Genomic DNA, 17,616 nt, shown 5'->3' with positions numbered 1-17,616 from the left:
TCCGCTTCTTATTTGAGTTGAAGAGATGGGCTCATTTGCTACTGCCTTTCTTAGGCCGGTGTCATCTGGTTAGGATGGTTGGTAGAGATGAGTGAACCTCGAGCATGCACAAGTCCATTCGAAACTTTCGGCATTTGATTAGTGGTGGCTGCTGAAGTTGGATAAAGCCCTAAGGCTATGTGGAAAACATGGATATAGTCATTGGCTGTATCCATGTTTTCCAGACATCCTTAGAGCTTTATCCAAGTTCAGCAGCCCCAACTAATCAAATGCTGAACGATCGGGTTTGGATGGACTTGAACCCGAATCCGGTTCACACATCTCTAATGGTTGGTTTTTCCTTCTTACTTTATCCCCTACTGACTCTCCCACTCCATCTGAAACATACTGACATTAATACGTTGCGTAAAGCATCTTCTAAGTTTTTATGGGCTGGAAAAAGTCAGAGGATAGCTCTCCCAAAACTAACGCTATGCAAACCGGACGGGGTTACTTAATTTCCCCAGAAGTCTGTCTGTTCCATCACGTGATAGATTGGATCCATGATTCCTCGTGTCACTCTAAAATGGAGTTGGAGAAAGCTTTTGCTTACCATGGCACCCAGTAGCGCTACTGCACACCTCCCTCTCACAGATGCCCGCTTATTTAAAGGAGAAATCCGGAATCCGGGAATTTAATCAGAAGTACAAACTTACCTTTCCCCGTGCCTGCGATGAGTGGCAGGATTGGCCTCGGGACGCCCGTCAGAAGGCATTTCCCCCCGAGTGTGATGAGGTCATGACTTGAGGGAAAATGCCTTTCCCAGCTGATGGACTGGCTGCTCAGCCAAGCAGCATCCCGCCCCAGTCACTGACTGGCTGAGTGGCCAGTTCTTTAGCCGGGCCATGAGATGTCAGCACTGGAGATTCTGGAGCCTTGCAGGGTTTCCGAGGCCGGTCCTGCTACTCACCGCGGGCACGGGGAGAGATAAGTTGGTACTCTTGATCAAAATTTCCCCTGCCCCTGCTGGCTGCCAGATTTTAAAATTGGCCAGACCTCTCCTTTAAAGAGTTCGGTCCTTATGAGGGATATCTTATAGCTTAGAAGGATGTGGGTAAACTCTTCTATTTACCATTCTTGTTATCTTAAAGCATGCCTCTCTTCAACCATCCTGAGTCGCCCTGGGGACTGGGGCAGGCAGGAGCTCTGATGAACTCACAAATACAAAAATGGTTATCCCCTTCCGAAATAATCTATAAATTTCATCTTCCACATCACATTTCCTCACAAGTCTATAAAATGCACATATTTAAAGGGGTACTCTGGGCTGGGGGGTATTTTTGAGGATTGCCGGGGAGGGGATGGAAATTGAAGCGCCGGTGCCTGGATTGCGCCGCCCTGTACTCCCGTCCCACGGTCGCTTCCTGGTCAGAGCTGCCGCATGAGACGTAACGTCTCAAGGCAGCTCTGCCATTCAGCGGCCGAGGTGGGACTCCGCTACGGCCGCTGATTGGCAGAGCTGCCTTAAGACATCACGTCTCATGCGACTGCTCTGACCAGGAAGCGGCCGCGGGACGGGAGTACAGGGTGGCGCGATCTGGGCACCGGCACTGGAACGGGGGAGGTAAGTGACCTCAACTTCCACCCCCTCCCTGGCGATCCTTAAAAATAACCCCCGGCCCAGAGTACCCCTTTAAAGATAGATCCCAAGGCTATTTTTCTAACCTTGGTGAGATGGACCAATGACTCGCAAATTAAGGAACACATTCTCCATGGGTGGAAGATTGTACAGAGATGTGTAATCAATGAGAGGTAAAAGGAAACTTATTTTAAGCTAGCCCATACCGCCCTTCATGGTTTTACCATACGTGCTGACGCCATCTTTACAAACTCATTGAAAACTTTTTAGAAAGTTTGGTTTGGTGCCGAACCAAATTTTTGGGGAGTTCATTTCACTCTTATTTAATGAAAATACTTTACTTCAAAACAACAAATCTGAACCGTTCGCAGTATATTTGGCAACGTTTTATAGTCAATTGTAATTTCTACTTCTTTTTCAGAAAGGCAAATATGGACTGTTTGTAAACAGAAAAAAAACGACTGACAAATTCCCATCACCTCAAATCAAAAACAAAAAAAATCAGTCATGGCGCTAAGCCATCTAAAGAATATCTTTGTTTTGTCTGTGGGATTCTTACTTCTTTTCGTTGCCTTTGGTGGCCTTCAAACATTGCAGGTAAGTTACTATATGGTACAAATAACAAAAGTAAAATGATGTGCATTATGGTAAATGTTTTCTTGCCATGTAACCTGCAGACAGCTTTGTAAGGAGCTACTCCTTGATAGATCTCTCTGATGTAAGCCTTTAAAGTGATATTGTCTCCCTCTTTCCATGTAATTAGCACCATTCTTAAGCTTATATAATGGACATTTCATATCTTACTGTATAAAGGATTTCTTGGTGGTCTCTCCCCATAAAGATGCTTGTTATTGTTGGCGGACAGTGCCATCTGGGCGGAGTTTCATGGCCATCGTGCCCCAGAATGGGCCGGCCTACATCAACACTGCAGACTCCACCCCTCATGATGTTATTGTGGCCTAGGCCCCGTCCTCCCCGTTGGGTCTTTGGAATGGGCCAACCTAGATGCCCCTCTGTGATGTCATCAGAAGTGACTGGATCAGAAGGAGCTGAAGCTAAACGCCACGTGACGTTCTTTTTTACTTTCACAAGATGGCCGTGCAAGACGAGTTGAGCAGAATGTAGAGAAGATCATAATTGGTGTTTAACCCACATGCAGCGAACTTACTGAAATCCTCCTTCAGCTCCTACTGATCCAGCCAGTTTTAATGATGTCACAGAAGGGGTGGAGCCTAGGCCTCCAGGTCGGCCTATTGACTGCACGAAGTGGGCGGGGTCTAGGCAACAATGCAGTCAAGGGGGCAGGGATTACAGTGCCAATGTAGGCGGGGATAGGGGGCACAAAGGCCTGAAGCCATGCCCAGATGGCACTGTCCACCAATGATAACATGCATTTTTCAGTAGAAGGACCAAAAACCTGTAGACCTTGTGTTTCTCCTTTTTAATTTTGCTCTTTCTCTCTGCAGAGCAGTCTTAACCCTTCCGGAGGTCTGGGTGCTGTGTCTTTAAGTGTTACGTATGCCGGCCAAATCTTCTCTGCCGCAATCTTTACTCCATTCGTCATTAACAAACTTGGATGCAAATGGACGATTAGTATTGCCACCTGCTTTTACATGATCTACACAGTGGCAAACTTTTATGCAAGATGGTAATGTTAATCACATTTCTGATATTGAAGGGGTTAAACTAGATGGCAACTTAATGTGTATGGTCACTTATGCCAGAAGTCTACACAGCAAAATGGGGGAGTTGAGACCTTGGTTCTGGAGGAATGCATTGATTTAGTTGGTGTGACGGAAACATGGCAGGTCTCCTCACCTGACTGGGCTGTCAATATTCAGGGATTTACATTGTTTTTAAGAGACAAGGTGGGCAGGAAGCGAGGAGGAGTATGTCTGTATGTTATAAGGACAGGGTGGGCAGGAGGGGAGGAGGAGTATGTCTGTATGTTATAAGGACAGGGTGGGCAGGAAGGGAGGAGGAGTATGTCTGTATGTTATAAGGACAGGGTGAGCAGGAAGGGAGGAGGAGTAAGTCTGTAAGTTATAAGGACAGGGTGGGCAGGAAGGGAGGAGGAGTATGTCTGTATGTTATAAGGACAGGGTGGGCAGGAAGGGAGGAGGAGTCTGTCTGTATGTTATAAGGACAGAGTGGGCAGGAAGGGAGGAGGAGTATGTCTGTATGTTATAAGGGAGTGGTGGGAAGAAGGGGAGGAGGAGTATGTCTGTATGTTATAAGGACAGGGTGGGCAGGAAGGGAGGAGGAGTCTGTCTGTATGTTATAAGGACAGGGTGGGCAGGAAGGGAGGAGGAGTATGTCTGTATGTTATAAGGACAGGGTGGGCAGGAAGGGAGGAGGAGTCTGTCTGTATGTTATAAGGACAGGGTGGGCAGGAAGGGAGGAGGAGTATGTCTGTATGTTATAAGGACAGAGTGGGCAGGAAGGGAGGAGGAGTAGGTCTGTATGTTATAAGGGAGTGGTGGGAAGAAGGGGAGGAGGAGTATGTCTGTATGTTATAAGGACATGGTGGGCAGGAAGGGAGGAGGAGTATGTCTGTATGTTATAAGGACAGGGTGAGCAGGAAGGGAGGAGGAGTATGTCTTTAAGTTATAAGGACAGGGTAGGCAGGAAGGGAGGAGGAGTATGTCTGTATGTTATAAGGACAGGGTAGGCAGGAAGGGAGGAGGAGTATGTCTGTATGTATGTCACAAGGACTGGGTAGGTAGGAGGGGAGGAGGAGTTATAAGGACAGGGTGGGCAGGAGGGGAGGAGGAGTATGTCTGTATGTTATAAGGATGGTGGGCAGGAGGGGAGGAGGAGTGTAACTGTATGTTATAAGGACAGAGTGGGCAGGAAGGGAGGAGGAGTAGGTCTGTATGTTATAAGGACAGGGTGAGCAGGAGGGGAGGAGGAGTATGTCTGTATGTTATAAGGATGGTGGGCAGGAGGGGAGGAGGAGTGTAACTGTATGCTATAAGGACAGGGTGGGCAGGAACCAAGAAGGCGTATGTCTGTATGTTATAAGGACAGGGTGGGCAGGAGGGGAGGAGTAGTATGTCTGTATGGTATAAGGTCAGGGTGGGCAGGAGGGGAGGAGGAGTTATAAGGTCAGGGTGGGCAGGAGGGGAGGAGGAGTATGTCTGTATGTTATAAGGACAGGGTGGGCAGGAGGGGAGGAAAATGGAAAAGTGGTAATGGGTGATTTCAACCATCCAGATATACTGTAGACTGGGGTCACGGTTCAGCTAAAACCACAAAGGGGAGAGAATTTCTTAAACCTCCTCCAGGATAATTTTCTGAGCCAGTTTGTGGAGGAGCCGACTAGAAGTGATGCCCTGTTGGATCTGATTATTTCTAACAATGCCGAGCTGTTTGGGGATGTCACTGTCTATAAACACCTGGGGAACAGTAACTGTACTGCTAAATGTATTCCTATGGGTAACAAATATAAACAATTAAAATCAAGTTCCAGATGGCTACAACTGAGGTTAGAAGGGCTATAAATCAGAGGGGTCAGCCTGTAAAAGGTAATAAAAGCAGCAAAAATTTACAATTAAAAGCAGGTAGTCATCGATAGCAAAAGAAACCCCCCAAATTTATTCAAATATATTAATGCAATGTTTTAGTTTGTCATGTGAAAAAAAAACACCTGCCAGCTTTATTAACCCCTTAACCCCTAGACGCCACTCGTAGCCCGGACCGCGGCTATTAGTGGGCACGGTCCGATCGCCGTGCCTGCTAATAAAGTAATCGGATGCAGCTGTCAAAGTTGACAGCTGCATCCGATTACTTGATGCAGCCGTTCCCTGGTGTCTAGTGGGGAGGATCGCTCCTCCGGGACGTTGTCCCAGAGGAGTGATCCACACATCTTACCCCGTCCGGGGTAAGCGCCATAATGGTTCCCGACTCGGCACTCGATTGCTTCTGGATGCAGCAGCCGGAAGCAATCGATGTGCCCATCTAATCGATCTATGCTGCATATCTATGCAGCATAGATCTCAATGAGATCAGTTCACTTATACTAGAAGTCCCCCAGGGGGAATAACCCTAACCCCAGGGGGAATAACCTTAACCCCAGGGGGAATAACCCTAACCCCAAGGGGAATAACCCTAACCCTAGCCAGGAACAATAGATGGGCGAGCCGGCATCAGCGCCATTACAGCACAGACTCTTGGCCGGCTCACATACAGGGACCGCTCCTCCGCGATCGCCACTAGACCACCATGGATGGGTAAAAACAGCCATTTAAATGCAGCTGTCAACTTTGACAGCTGCATTTAAATGGCTAATTAGCGAGCACAGCGATTGGACCATGACTGCTAATTGCCATGGTCCCAGGCTGAAGACAGCACCCGGGATCGCAGCGGTTCAGAGTGGGGTCGCCGTACAGCCCACCTCTGAACTCACCTAGCGACATCAGGGTGTACATTTACACCCTGTGTCGTTAAGGAGTTAATGGCAAGGTGCAGGAAGTGGTGTATTCTATCTAGTCTAGCATAACGCTCTCTGCTGCCACCTTTGTCCATGTCAGTAATTTCCGGAGCAGTAGCAAATCCTCATAGAAAACCTCTCCTGCTCGCCAGACTGAAAATAATACTTCCTGCAGGACATACAGCAGCTGATATGTATAAAATCTACAAATCTATAACCAATATACAAATCTATATAACTTTCTGGCACGAGTTGATTTAAAAGATTTTTTTTTTTTTTTTTTTTGCTGAACTACCCCTTTAATTTGGGGGAAGCATGTAGATGAGAAGTCTTGTACTATGTTATTTTTTTACATACCTATTATATATACTTGTTGTTGTTGTTATTATTATTATTATTTACTTAGTCTTATTAAATTCTATTGAATTTGGCTTGATTTTTTTTTTTTTAGGTATACCCTAATCCCTGCCTCTGTGTTGCTGGGTCTAGGGGCAAGTCCCTTGTGGACAGCAAAATGCACGTACCTTACTGTAAGTGCCAGACGACACGCAGTAAAATCTGGCCAGAAGGATATGCATGTCATCAATCAATACTTTGGAATCTTTTTCTTTGTCTTCCAAACATCTCGTATTTGGGGAAATTTAATCTCGTCTTTAGTACTAAACTTGGCACAACCAAACGGTAAGGAATGCTTAGACTTAAAAAAAAATAATACGTAATTTGTTTAGTGCAATTTCCAGCTGTCTCTAGAACAGAAACCATGTATAGCCAAATGACGGTATGATTCCAGAACTCCAAATTACAGACTTGAAAAATCTCTTGGAGACTTATCCAATTGGAAGTGTGAGATTGGTGAGATCCCATTGGCCACACTACTACTAATTTAAATACAATAGGCTTCAATTATCAAAGATGTCTGACCAAAGGACTAGCCTTGTTTAAAGTGAATAGATCAGTTCAATCTACATATCAAGTTTTTAATACCAACCTATGGGTGCCGCCCAGTTCCTGCAATCCATGCCAATTTCTAAATATGTAAATTAGGTAGCTTGGTGCACTGGAGGCCAGGCCGGACTGATTCAGCGCGCACACATTACTCAGGGGAGGAGATATCAGTGCACTGGGGACACTGGCCCCGCCTCCAGTGCACCAAGAAACCTCATTTACATATTTAGAAATCAATGCAAATTGCAGGAATTGGTGGCGGATTGAAAAAAGGACAACACTAGCGGAATCAGCATAGTGGTGCCTATAGGGTCGTATAAAAAAAACTGGTACATTCTCCCGACTAGGCTTCACTTCTTAGACAGACTCATCTCAAGGGTGAAAGCCTGCTTAGCCAATCACGAGCTGCAGTAGGACAGCGCCACGGCCAGTGATTGGCTGAGCGGGCTGTCACTGCCTAGATGAGTAAGTCTCAGAAATAGAGGTGGGATCCTCTCGACAGGACACCGGAGACCTGTAGGAGGATAATGGGGGAATGCGGATAGGTAAGCATACACTGTTTATTATGTTATCCCCATGGGCAGCAACAGATCAAAAAAAAATTTTTGAGCTGAATACCCCTTTTAATGTGTTTTGTGTATTCTATATAGCTTTATGAACGTTGTTAATGAAAAGTAATTTTCTGATTCCTTTTGAATTTTCTTCCTTTTTTTTCTTTGTAAGCTGAAATGATCTAGAATTACTTTTCTTTAATTTGTAGATGAAACAATCTTGAATAATACGGACTGCGGTGCCAAAGAAGCTTTAATATTAAGCGCCAATTGGAGTCAGAGTGCTGGCAATTACAGTGAACAAACGGGGAACTGGAGCCAGACTTCTTCCGGTCCATCACAACCATCAGATGTTCTGGTTTATATCATTTTAGGAGTGTATGTAGGTAAGATTGTTTACGCTTCTCTTACACTGTCTGCGTTTGTGTAAAATATAAGCTACTTATCAGTAACCCTCAAAGAACATATTATATTTCCCTAGTCCAGTGCAAACTAAAGTTTGCTCTTTATTCCTTTATATGCTGCCATTAAAGGGGTACTCCGGAGAGTAAACTTGGTTTTTTAACCCTTTGAGGACCAGGCCCAAAATGACCCAGTGGACCGCGCAAATTTAGATCTTAGTGTTTTCGTTTTCCCCTCCTCCCCTTCTAAGCACTCTCAGTTTTCTATCTACAAGCCATGTAAGTGCTTGTTTTTTACAGGAATAGTTGTACTTTGTAATGGCGTCTTTCATTTTACCATAACGTGTATGATGGAATTCCAAATATATTATTTATGAAGATATAAATTGGTGAAATCGCAAAAAAGAATGCAATATGGTAACGTTTGGGGGGTTCCTGTTTCTACGTAATGCACTATATGGTAACAGCGACATGACACTATTACTCTATAGGTCAGCCCGAACACAACCATATGCAGGTTACACAGATTCTCTAATGTTATATATGTATTTTTTTATGAAATCCTTTTTTTTGGCAATCAAATATTAATAAAATTGGGCCTATTGTGATGCTTATAACGGTTTTATTTTTTCACCTACGGGGCTGTATGGGGTGTCATTTTTTCCGCCATGATCTCTAGTTTTTATTAATACCATATTTGTGAAGATCGGACGTTTTGATCACTTTTTATTGATTTTTTTAATATATAATGTAACATAAAATCGGTAATCCACGCACTTTTTCCCCTCTTTTCGTGTACGCCGTTCACCGATCACAATGACGCTTGTTATATTTTAATAGATCGGACAATTACGCACGCTACGGTATATTATATGTTTATCTATTTATTTATTTTTATATGTTTTATTTATATAATGGGAACGGGGGGTGATTTAGACTTTTATTGGGGGAGGGGCTTTGGGGTAGTGTAATAGTGATTTGAACTTTTTTTTTTTTACACTTTTGAAGTCCCTTTGGGGGACTTTTACATTCACTACTTTGATTTCTACACTGATCATTGCTATGCCATAGGCACAGCATTGATCAGTGTTATCGGCGATCTGCTCATTGAGCCTGCCTGTGCAGGCTCAGTGTAGCAGATCGCCGATCGGACCGCAGGGAGGCAGGTAAGAGACCTCCAGCAGTCCGTTTCAACAATCGGGACTCCCCCTGTCACTTACACTTAAACGCCGCGGCGTTTAAGGGGTTAATGACACGCGGCAGCGCGATTGCTGCAGCGTGTCATTACCGGTGAGGCCCTCACCTGCTATGAAGCGCGCTCCGCTCCGGAGCACGCTTCATAGCGGGAGAAACAACCAGGACGTAAGGTTACGTCATGGGTCGTCTGGGGACAGACTTCCATGACGTAACCCTACGTCCAGGGTCGTCTAGGGGTTAATACACTGTTTTATGTATTGTAGTGATGATTGTAGTAAATAATAATACACAAAAACACAGAAAAATGCAACAGCTCACCGCAACAGCAAGATACAGACCCACCATAGACATGAAAATAATTAAAAGCAGCCCCACCAACTGCCCAAAAAATTCCCACAAAAATAATGAGTCTCTTGGTTACTATTTGCAAATAGCATAAACTGCCTCACCACGATAAGGTGGACTCATATCGAGGCAGACTCTACACTGTATGTACACTATGGCCTCTCCATGGCGTATAATACGCCTATGCTCTGGGCATGCAAGATCCATCTAATACCTGCAAAAATAATTGCATCACCTGGGTGAGACAGGTGGAGTGCACAACCAAATAGAGGCAGCCGCTCCCCCAACTGGAACACAGAAAAAAAAGGAAAAAATTGGTCAGCTCTCCTAGAACACTGTTCACACTAGGCAGGAGCACGTTGCCATGGCTGAAATTGCAAACACACAAAAACACAGAAAAATGCAACAGCTCACCGCAACAGCAAGATACAGACCCACCATAGACATGCTGAAGCACTGGAGGCGGCCGACCCACCCTTAGTGGGAGGAAACTCCAGCCCCTCCATGACGTGACTCCATTAGAATCAATGGAAGCCTATCATAGAGGGGCGGGGGTTTTCTCCCAGTAAGGGTGGGTCGGCCGCCTCCAGTGCTTCAGCCTGGGCCTGCTGGTACAGTCACTTTAAAAGCCTTAGTTATTTTTATACAGTTGTTGATCCAGCAATTTTTTTGGAAAGGTGTTTTCCCCCAATATTGGGCAAGTGGCATTTATAGGTAATAAGTATTTACCGTCCTCTTGATCAACATTGTAGGATTATAGGTTGGACTTATGGATCTGTAAGTTTTTTTTTCCTTATCAACTATGTACAGTAATTATTTTTGTTGCAAAACCTTTACACCATGTTGATTTACATTTGCAGGCTGCTGCTTGTTTGCTCTGCTACTTATTAGTCTGTTTCTGGATCCGATTGACCATTTAAATGAAAATACCAATGCAGACGGCAATGGAAACTTCTGGGCACCATTATTGGCCACTGTAAAACACCTTCAAGATAAACGCCAGTGCCTCTTAATTCCTTTAACAGTATATAGTGGAATCGTACAAGGGTTCATTTTAAGTGATTATACAAAGGTACGTGCTATTGTTATATTACATTGTCCCCCTCCCCACCTTGCACATTCATAGTATAGGAACAATCAGATTATATTATTATTTATTTATTTCAACTTTTAGTAAAATTCCAAGTTGAATTTTTTTTTTTTATTGCAAAGCCTTAGTATGGCAAAACAATAAAAAAAAAAAATCGAATAAATGATACATTATTGGTATCACTTTTTAGTTTTACTATATGGGTATGATATTGACTGTAACCAATTCAAAACAATTAACGACCATATAATACGTGGTCCAAATACGACAGCCCCTTTAAATTCCTAAACATATTTTTCTATTGTATACAGTAACTAATACGCTGTAGATTTAACATTTAATAATTTCTTTTAAAGTCCTACGTTACCTGCTCGCTGGGAATGCAGTATGTTGGCTACGTGATCATTGTTTACGGTGCGACTACCTCAGTTTTTTCGTATGTATTTGGGAAATTGTCGCAGTATATAAAAAGGATTGTCTTCTTTACGTCAGGTAAGATTTCAATTTCTTCCAAATAATTTAGTACTAGTAAATAATGAATAAAGATGCTATAAAGGACGATAAGGCTAGGTTCACACTGCGTTTTCAGCATCCGTTTAACGGATCCGTTTTTTTTAACGTCCAGAAAAATAGGGTCAGCAACGTTTTTTGGTCCGTTTTGGTCCGCCAAAAAAACGGATCCGTTTTTTTTATAATGGAAGTCAATGGAAAAACGGATGCACACAAATGAATCCGTTTTTTGCAATCCGTTTTTCATGCGTTTTTTGCAAAAAACTGATGCGTTAAACGGATGCTGAAAACGCATTGTGAACCTAGCCTAAGCAGAAAAAAAAGAGGGCACTCACCCGTACGTTGCAACATTTCTTTATTCAAACGTGCAGTTAAAATTTCCGTGAGACATCTCTCATGTGGGCAGACGCCATACTACTTCACAGCGTTAACATGATGGCCATTTCATGAGCTTCATCAGATCTGATGAAGCGCGCATGCGCATGAAATGGCCATCATGGTAACGCTGTGAAGTGGTATGGTGTCTGCCCACATGAGAGATGTCTCACAGAAATTTTAGCCGCACGTTTGAATAAAGAAAATTTTGATCACTTTTTATTAGATTTTGTCTGATATATAATTTTTTAAAATCAACAATCCCGGTGTTTTTTCCCCCTCACCATGAGGGAAAAATATTGTTATTTTTCATAGATTGGACAATTCTGCATGCTATAATACCAAATATGTTTATTTTTTTTTACATATTTTTATTTGTATAGTATGAAAGGGGGTGATTTAACCCTTTATCGGGGGATGGTTTTTTAACATATTTACAAAACTTCTTTTTTTTTTTTTTTTACATTTTATAAGTCCCCCTAGGGAACTTACATAAGCAATCATTAAATTGCATATACTGATCAATGCTATGCCATTGCCGAACACTGATCAGTATTATCCGTGATCTGCACATAGACCCTGCCTGAGGGCAGACTCTATGAGAAGATCGCTGATCTGACAGGTAAGTATTTTTCCCTTGCCTGTTAGGGAAAGTGATTGGGACCCAATAAGTCAGTGACAGGTACTTGTCCTGTCATTGACTCCCTTAAACTCAGTGATCACTATAAATTGCAGCATCTAAGGGGTTAATGGCAGGCAGCTATGTGATCGCGGCTGTCTGTCATTATCTCTGGCTCCTAGGACTCTCAGTGGCTAATCACACTGAAGCAGCGCGGCACCCATTCAAACCCCTTCACAGCAGGAACGTATATACACAGCAGGGACATATTTTTAGTTATTTATTTGACGATTTATTTTTCCCATTATTCATCATTTTCTTTTCTTTATTACAGCCATGGTTATAAACATCAGCAGTATTGCGGCGCTCTTTCTATGGACGCCTCATCGCTATCAGCTGGGAGTGTTTTTTGTATTTTCAGGACTCTGGGGCATTTCAGACGCTATTTGGCAAACACTACTAAATGGCAAGTATCACACAATGCCTGATATGTAGAGAGTACCGTCCTAGAATTAAAAACACAGGGGGAGATTTATAAAACTGGTGTAAAGTAGAATTGTCTTAGTTCCCCTAGCAACCAATCAGATTCCACCTTTTATTTTCCCAAGAGTCTGTGAGGAATGAAAGGTGGAATCTGATTGGTTGCTAGGGGCGACTGAGCCAGTTTTACTTTACACCATGTTTGATAAATCTCCCTCGCAGACTCTATCTTATTAGGCCATACTTACATATATGGATGTATTTTTTATTCCTAGCCCGGGTACCTTATAGGCAAGGAATTATGGCAATAATACGGATGTAAAAATGTATAAGTACTAGGCTAGTGTGAACCCAGCCTTAACATTTCCTATTTAAAATATACCACTTTATAAGACACACCTGATTATAAGACGCACGCCTGGTTTAGACAACTGAAAACAGAAAACATATATTTCACACTAATTAAACTTCCCTGGTGGTCTAAGGATTTATTCCTATGTTCTGTGAAACACGGATAGCACGGATGGGGAAGCCCTGTTGTGAAGTCTTTTTTACAGGTCCACTTTAAGACTCTCCATGACAGTACATTGTACCCACACAAACACAGCTCTGCTACATAAACATACCCATAGGCACACACCTCTGCTTATTCACTATACACAAACAGCTCTGCTACATACAGACAAAAACACACACATTTTAATACAAATTGATAATCACATGATTGTGACATCTGTGGTGAGCCCCCGGGGTTCTATGGAAGAGGTACAGCCGGTCACTTGCCAGATGGTAGAGTGTGACGCCACTCTGGTGGGGGTTGGCCGAGATACAGCCGGGCCTAGTGTTGTTATGTCATGACGCCAGTTGGGCACACAGGTATGGTGGCACAGCTGCTTTTAGGGCTGGTTTTACTTTGTCCCCTGTGGACAGTGTCATGCCGGGTTGCTACAGGGTCCCTTGGGTTGTTATCACAGTGTTAGTACTGCCACCCACAGAAAGTGGAAATGTCCCAAGAAGTGTGTGTATACTGTGTTGGTGCGGGCCGAAGAATCACAGAGTCTCTTTACCATAAATAATCTCTTGTTTACTCTGAAAGTACTTGTGTACAGTTGTGCCCTGACAGGATACATTACACTTGAGAATACACTTGATAATACTAGATCCAGATCTGTGATAGGAGTATAGTGAGGAGTACAGTCGTGTTGACTGGGTCGCAGGTGGAGAGGTATACAAAAGAATCAGAGGAGCAGAAAAGAGGATGATGTGAGAGTCCCAACCCAAGTAGCAATGTGCTCTGCCGGGATATTGGAGGATAAGGTAGAGAGATAAGAATACTTGAGAGAGAATACTTGTGCCCGTGCATCGACTTTGGTCGGAATGAACCACCTGTTGCCCTACTAGTGTCGGGGGACCCGTCCTAGAGGGTGACACAAGTCCTAGACCCTGTTACCTGGGATGAGTGGAATGCAGAGGATTTCCTGCTGACAACCATGCTGCGAGATAGAGTTCATAGGCTTCTAGCAACTTTGCTCTATCCGGATCAGTTCCAAGCTCTTTGCATTTTGTGGATACTGTCCTGCACTGTGACTCTCCTAGTTCACGACATGGCTTGAGATATTCTCTGACATGTCCTCTCCTGTGGGGGGTTTAACACTGCATAGTGCTTAGAAAGGTTTTTGAAGAGAAACTGTTAGGTGCGTCCTAAGGGACCACTGTAGAGAGCGTTCTAGCTTGCGTCCTTCCCCTACAATGTCGAACACAAAAGACCTCCACACTTCCTCTACCCATGTGACTTCCTATCTCCAGCATATCTAAAGTGTGCTGTGAATGGGTGAAGAGTGCATAAGAAAAAGTGAAAGATGATAGGACTGAAGAAGAAGGTACTCCTATAGGTTCACAGACCCACATGACACAAATAAACAATAACACTTTCCATACTTCAGCCGTGCAACAACTGAGTACACATTCCTATAATAGCGACATCTAGTGGCGAAACTTTATCACTACTACATCACCACTTACTTACAATAAGCACAGGCTTTTGCGAAGGGTGTAACCAATAGCAACACCCGTGGTGGGACACCACACATCATTGAAGGTCCTGCAGGTCCTTCAGCTTCTGTTCTAGGTAAGTTCTCTGGGGCTTTTACATGCAAAAATCTGGAGGTAATGCACATCACTGCCAGATTCCTCTCCTGCCGGGCATTGATCTCACTGATATAAGGGAGAGGACTGTGCAGCTATCAGTCGCTGCACAGCTTACTCAGCATCCAGGAACAGCGTTGAATCAGTACTGTCCGTTATTTTATAGACTGTGTGCATTGGACGTCTTTCATCCCATTGACTTTGATGTATTGCAGTCAATTAAAAGCTGGATCCAGTCCTGACAACCTGGAAGAAGTGACCCAGGACTGGATCCATCTTTTCCCAGCACCTGGGGAGGAGTGGCATGGAACGGAGGAGACTTCAAAGCCCTGCAGCCGATGAGCAAACTGCAGATAGAAACAAAGCACTTGGCTTCTTTCCTACTGTAGATTCGCTCATATGTAATTGTAAACTCTCCATTCAGTCGTATCCTATTAATAATTAACATAATAATTAAATAGTTTTCTACAGTTTGCAGAATGGAGATAGCGTCTGTATGGTGTTAAAGCCTGAAAGAAAATCCCAATGGTGATGTGTCAGTGACATTCTGTAAATGGATTAGATAGATGAGGTTTTGTATGATGAGACTGAATGCAAAACAGAATGAAAAAAATGTTATTATGACTTTTGGTTTCATTTTGTCCCTATACATAATAACGGGGAATCTATAGGTAGTGAAGACACACAGACAGCGGCAACTAAAATGTTAAAGGGGTTAGCCACGTTATAGTAAAATAGTTCAGTATACAGTATTTGTAGGTGTACTCACTGTATACAGACAGCGGCAACTAAAATGTTAAGAACTGTTTATTTTCTTACTTTTAGGGTATAAACCCACACACCGTATATGCAGCGTATTTACTGCTGCGATACGCAGCAAACTCGCAGCAAAATCGCAGCAAAATCGCAGCAGATTAGATCTAAATAACTGAACACAGCATCAAATCTGTACCAACAAATCTGCTGCGTATTTGTTGCATATCTGCTGCATATACGGTGTGTGGGTTTATACCCTTATTGTTGGTTTGTTATAGTTTCTATGCACCTGATATGACCTCGGATAACTGACACGTAGATATTCTGTAGCCTGTACGCCACCTAGTGATAGTTCCCTGTTAAATCATGCGAGCAATCATATCTTTAGATGAGGGAAATTCATTGTATCTGCACCATGTTAAGTGCAATGTTCCTTCTTTTTAAACTTCATTTACAGTAACTTCTGACACGCAGGATTTTTTTTTTGTGTGTGTGTATCCTGCCGTGATAGGTTACACTTTAAATGTTTGTCTTTACCTTTACTATAAGAATTTACAAACTATTCTTTGGTTGAAGCTCGTGTAACTCTAGATATTTGCTTTAGGCATTATTTTAGTTAATAAAAATTGTAAAAAAAAAATTAATTTAAAAAAAATGTTTAAAATATTAAAAAAATAAACATTTTCTGCAAATTATTATGGGGTACAGAAATAAAATGTGTTACCTTAAAGGGATACTCCAGAGATTTTTTAATTTTTTTTTAAATTATAAAGATTTGTAAGGGTAAATTCACACGAGTTCGCAGCGTTAAATCCGCTGCGGATCCCTCCCCTGTGAATTCCAATGTGATTACATACTGGCTGCGGGATTGTCATCCCCCGCACCACGATCCGGCCACGTCTGAGGCTCCCGGAGGTGCACGGCCCCGTCACAGTCACTGATTGGCTGCGCGGGACCTCCGGGACCCTCAGACGTGGCCGGATTGTGGTGCTGGTAATGTATTATCCGGAGCGGCGGGGGTTAATGGGGCCGGCACTTACATACTGGCAGCGGGATGACAATCCCGCAGCCAGTATGTAATCACATTGGAATTCACAGGGGAGGGATCCGCTGCGGATTTAGCTGCGAGTTCGCAGCGTTAAATCCGCTGCGGATACGCCCGTGTGAATTTACCCTAAATGATTATTTCAAAATCTCTACTCTTCCAGTACTTATCAGCTGCTATATGTCGTGTATTCTTTCCAGTCTGACACAGTGCTCTCTGCTGCCACCTCTGTCCATGTCAGGAACTGTCAAGAGCAGCAGCAAATCCCTATAGAAAATCTCTCCTGCTCTGGACAGTTCCTGACATGGACAGAGGTGGCAGCAGAGAGCACTGAGTCAGACTGGAAAGAAAACACAACATACAGCAGCTGATAAGTACTAGAAGACTGAAGATTTTTTAAATAGAAGTAATTTTCAAATGTATAGTTTTTCAACTGAAGTTGCTTTGAAATAAATTTGAAGTTATAATGGGAGTCTCTAAGAACCAAACAGTACGGGTTCATTCACATGTTTAGGCTTTTGAATTGCCACTATTGAATACAAAGCCAGGAAGAGATCAGAAATGGCGGACACATATAAAGGGATGCATGCGACTTCTCTTTTCAAATCTTTTCCTGGCTCTTATATTCAGTAATTACAACCTGAATGTGTGAACGCGCCCTTAATTGTTCCTGGTAAATGAATGCAAACCCCTTACATTAAAGCATCATAAGGATGTATGTAATCAAGATAAGTAACCTGTGGTGTTTTTTATGCAGGTTTTTATGGGATACTATTTGAAGATAACAGAGAAGCAGCTTTTGCCAATTATCTCCTATGGAAATCCCTGGGATACGTCTTATCGTTCGGCTACAGCTCATTTTTAGGCATTTATGTAAAATTATGCATCTTGTTAGCTACTTTATTACTCGGAATGTTGTTTTACCTGATCGTTGAGTACATTGAATTTAAGAAGTCACATATACAAGTACACAGTTTTAAGGAAATAGAAACAGTGAGCGAAAAAGTCTGAAAGCGTAAAAGAGTTTGAAGTTGTTGTGTAGCATATTTTCTGTGAATTCGTGTATATGGCTGTTTTTACTTAAAAGGGTAAGAAAAAATTTCAAAT

At 43.0% G+C, this 17,616-nt stretch overlaps 1 protein-coding gene across 1 annotated transcript; it reads left to right on the top strand.

Annotated features, from left to right (window-relative positions):
• Positions 1–2,050: 2,050 nt before the first annotated feature.
• Positions 2,051–17,616, top strand: LOC138774288 (protein unc-93 homolog A-like). The gene is made up of 8 exons (XM_069955019.1): positions 2,051–2,215; positions 3,085–3,266; positions 6,502–6,731; positions 7,756–7,932; positions 10,350–10,561; positions 10,936–11,071; positions 12,418–12,549; positions 17,267–17,616. The coding sequence occupies exons 1-8, from the start codon at positions 2,126–2,128 to the stop codon at positions 17,518–17,520; spliced, it is 1,413 nt and encodes a 470-aa protein (XP_069811120.1). The 5' UTR covers positions 2,051–2,125; the 3' UTR covers positions 17,521–17,616.

Source organism: Dendropsophus ebraccatus, chromosome 15 (assembly GCF_027789765.1).
Source record: "Dendropsophus ebraccatus isolate aDenEbr1 chromosome 15, aDenEbr1.pat, whole genome shotgun sequence".
NCBI lineage: Eukaryota > Metazoa > Chordata > Amphibia > Anura > Hylidae > Dendropsophus > Dendropsophus ebraccatus.
The sequence above is the reverse complement of the archived record's forward strand: the minus strand, read 5'-3'. Positions and strand labels throughout refer to the sequence as shown.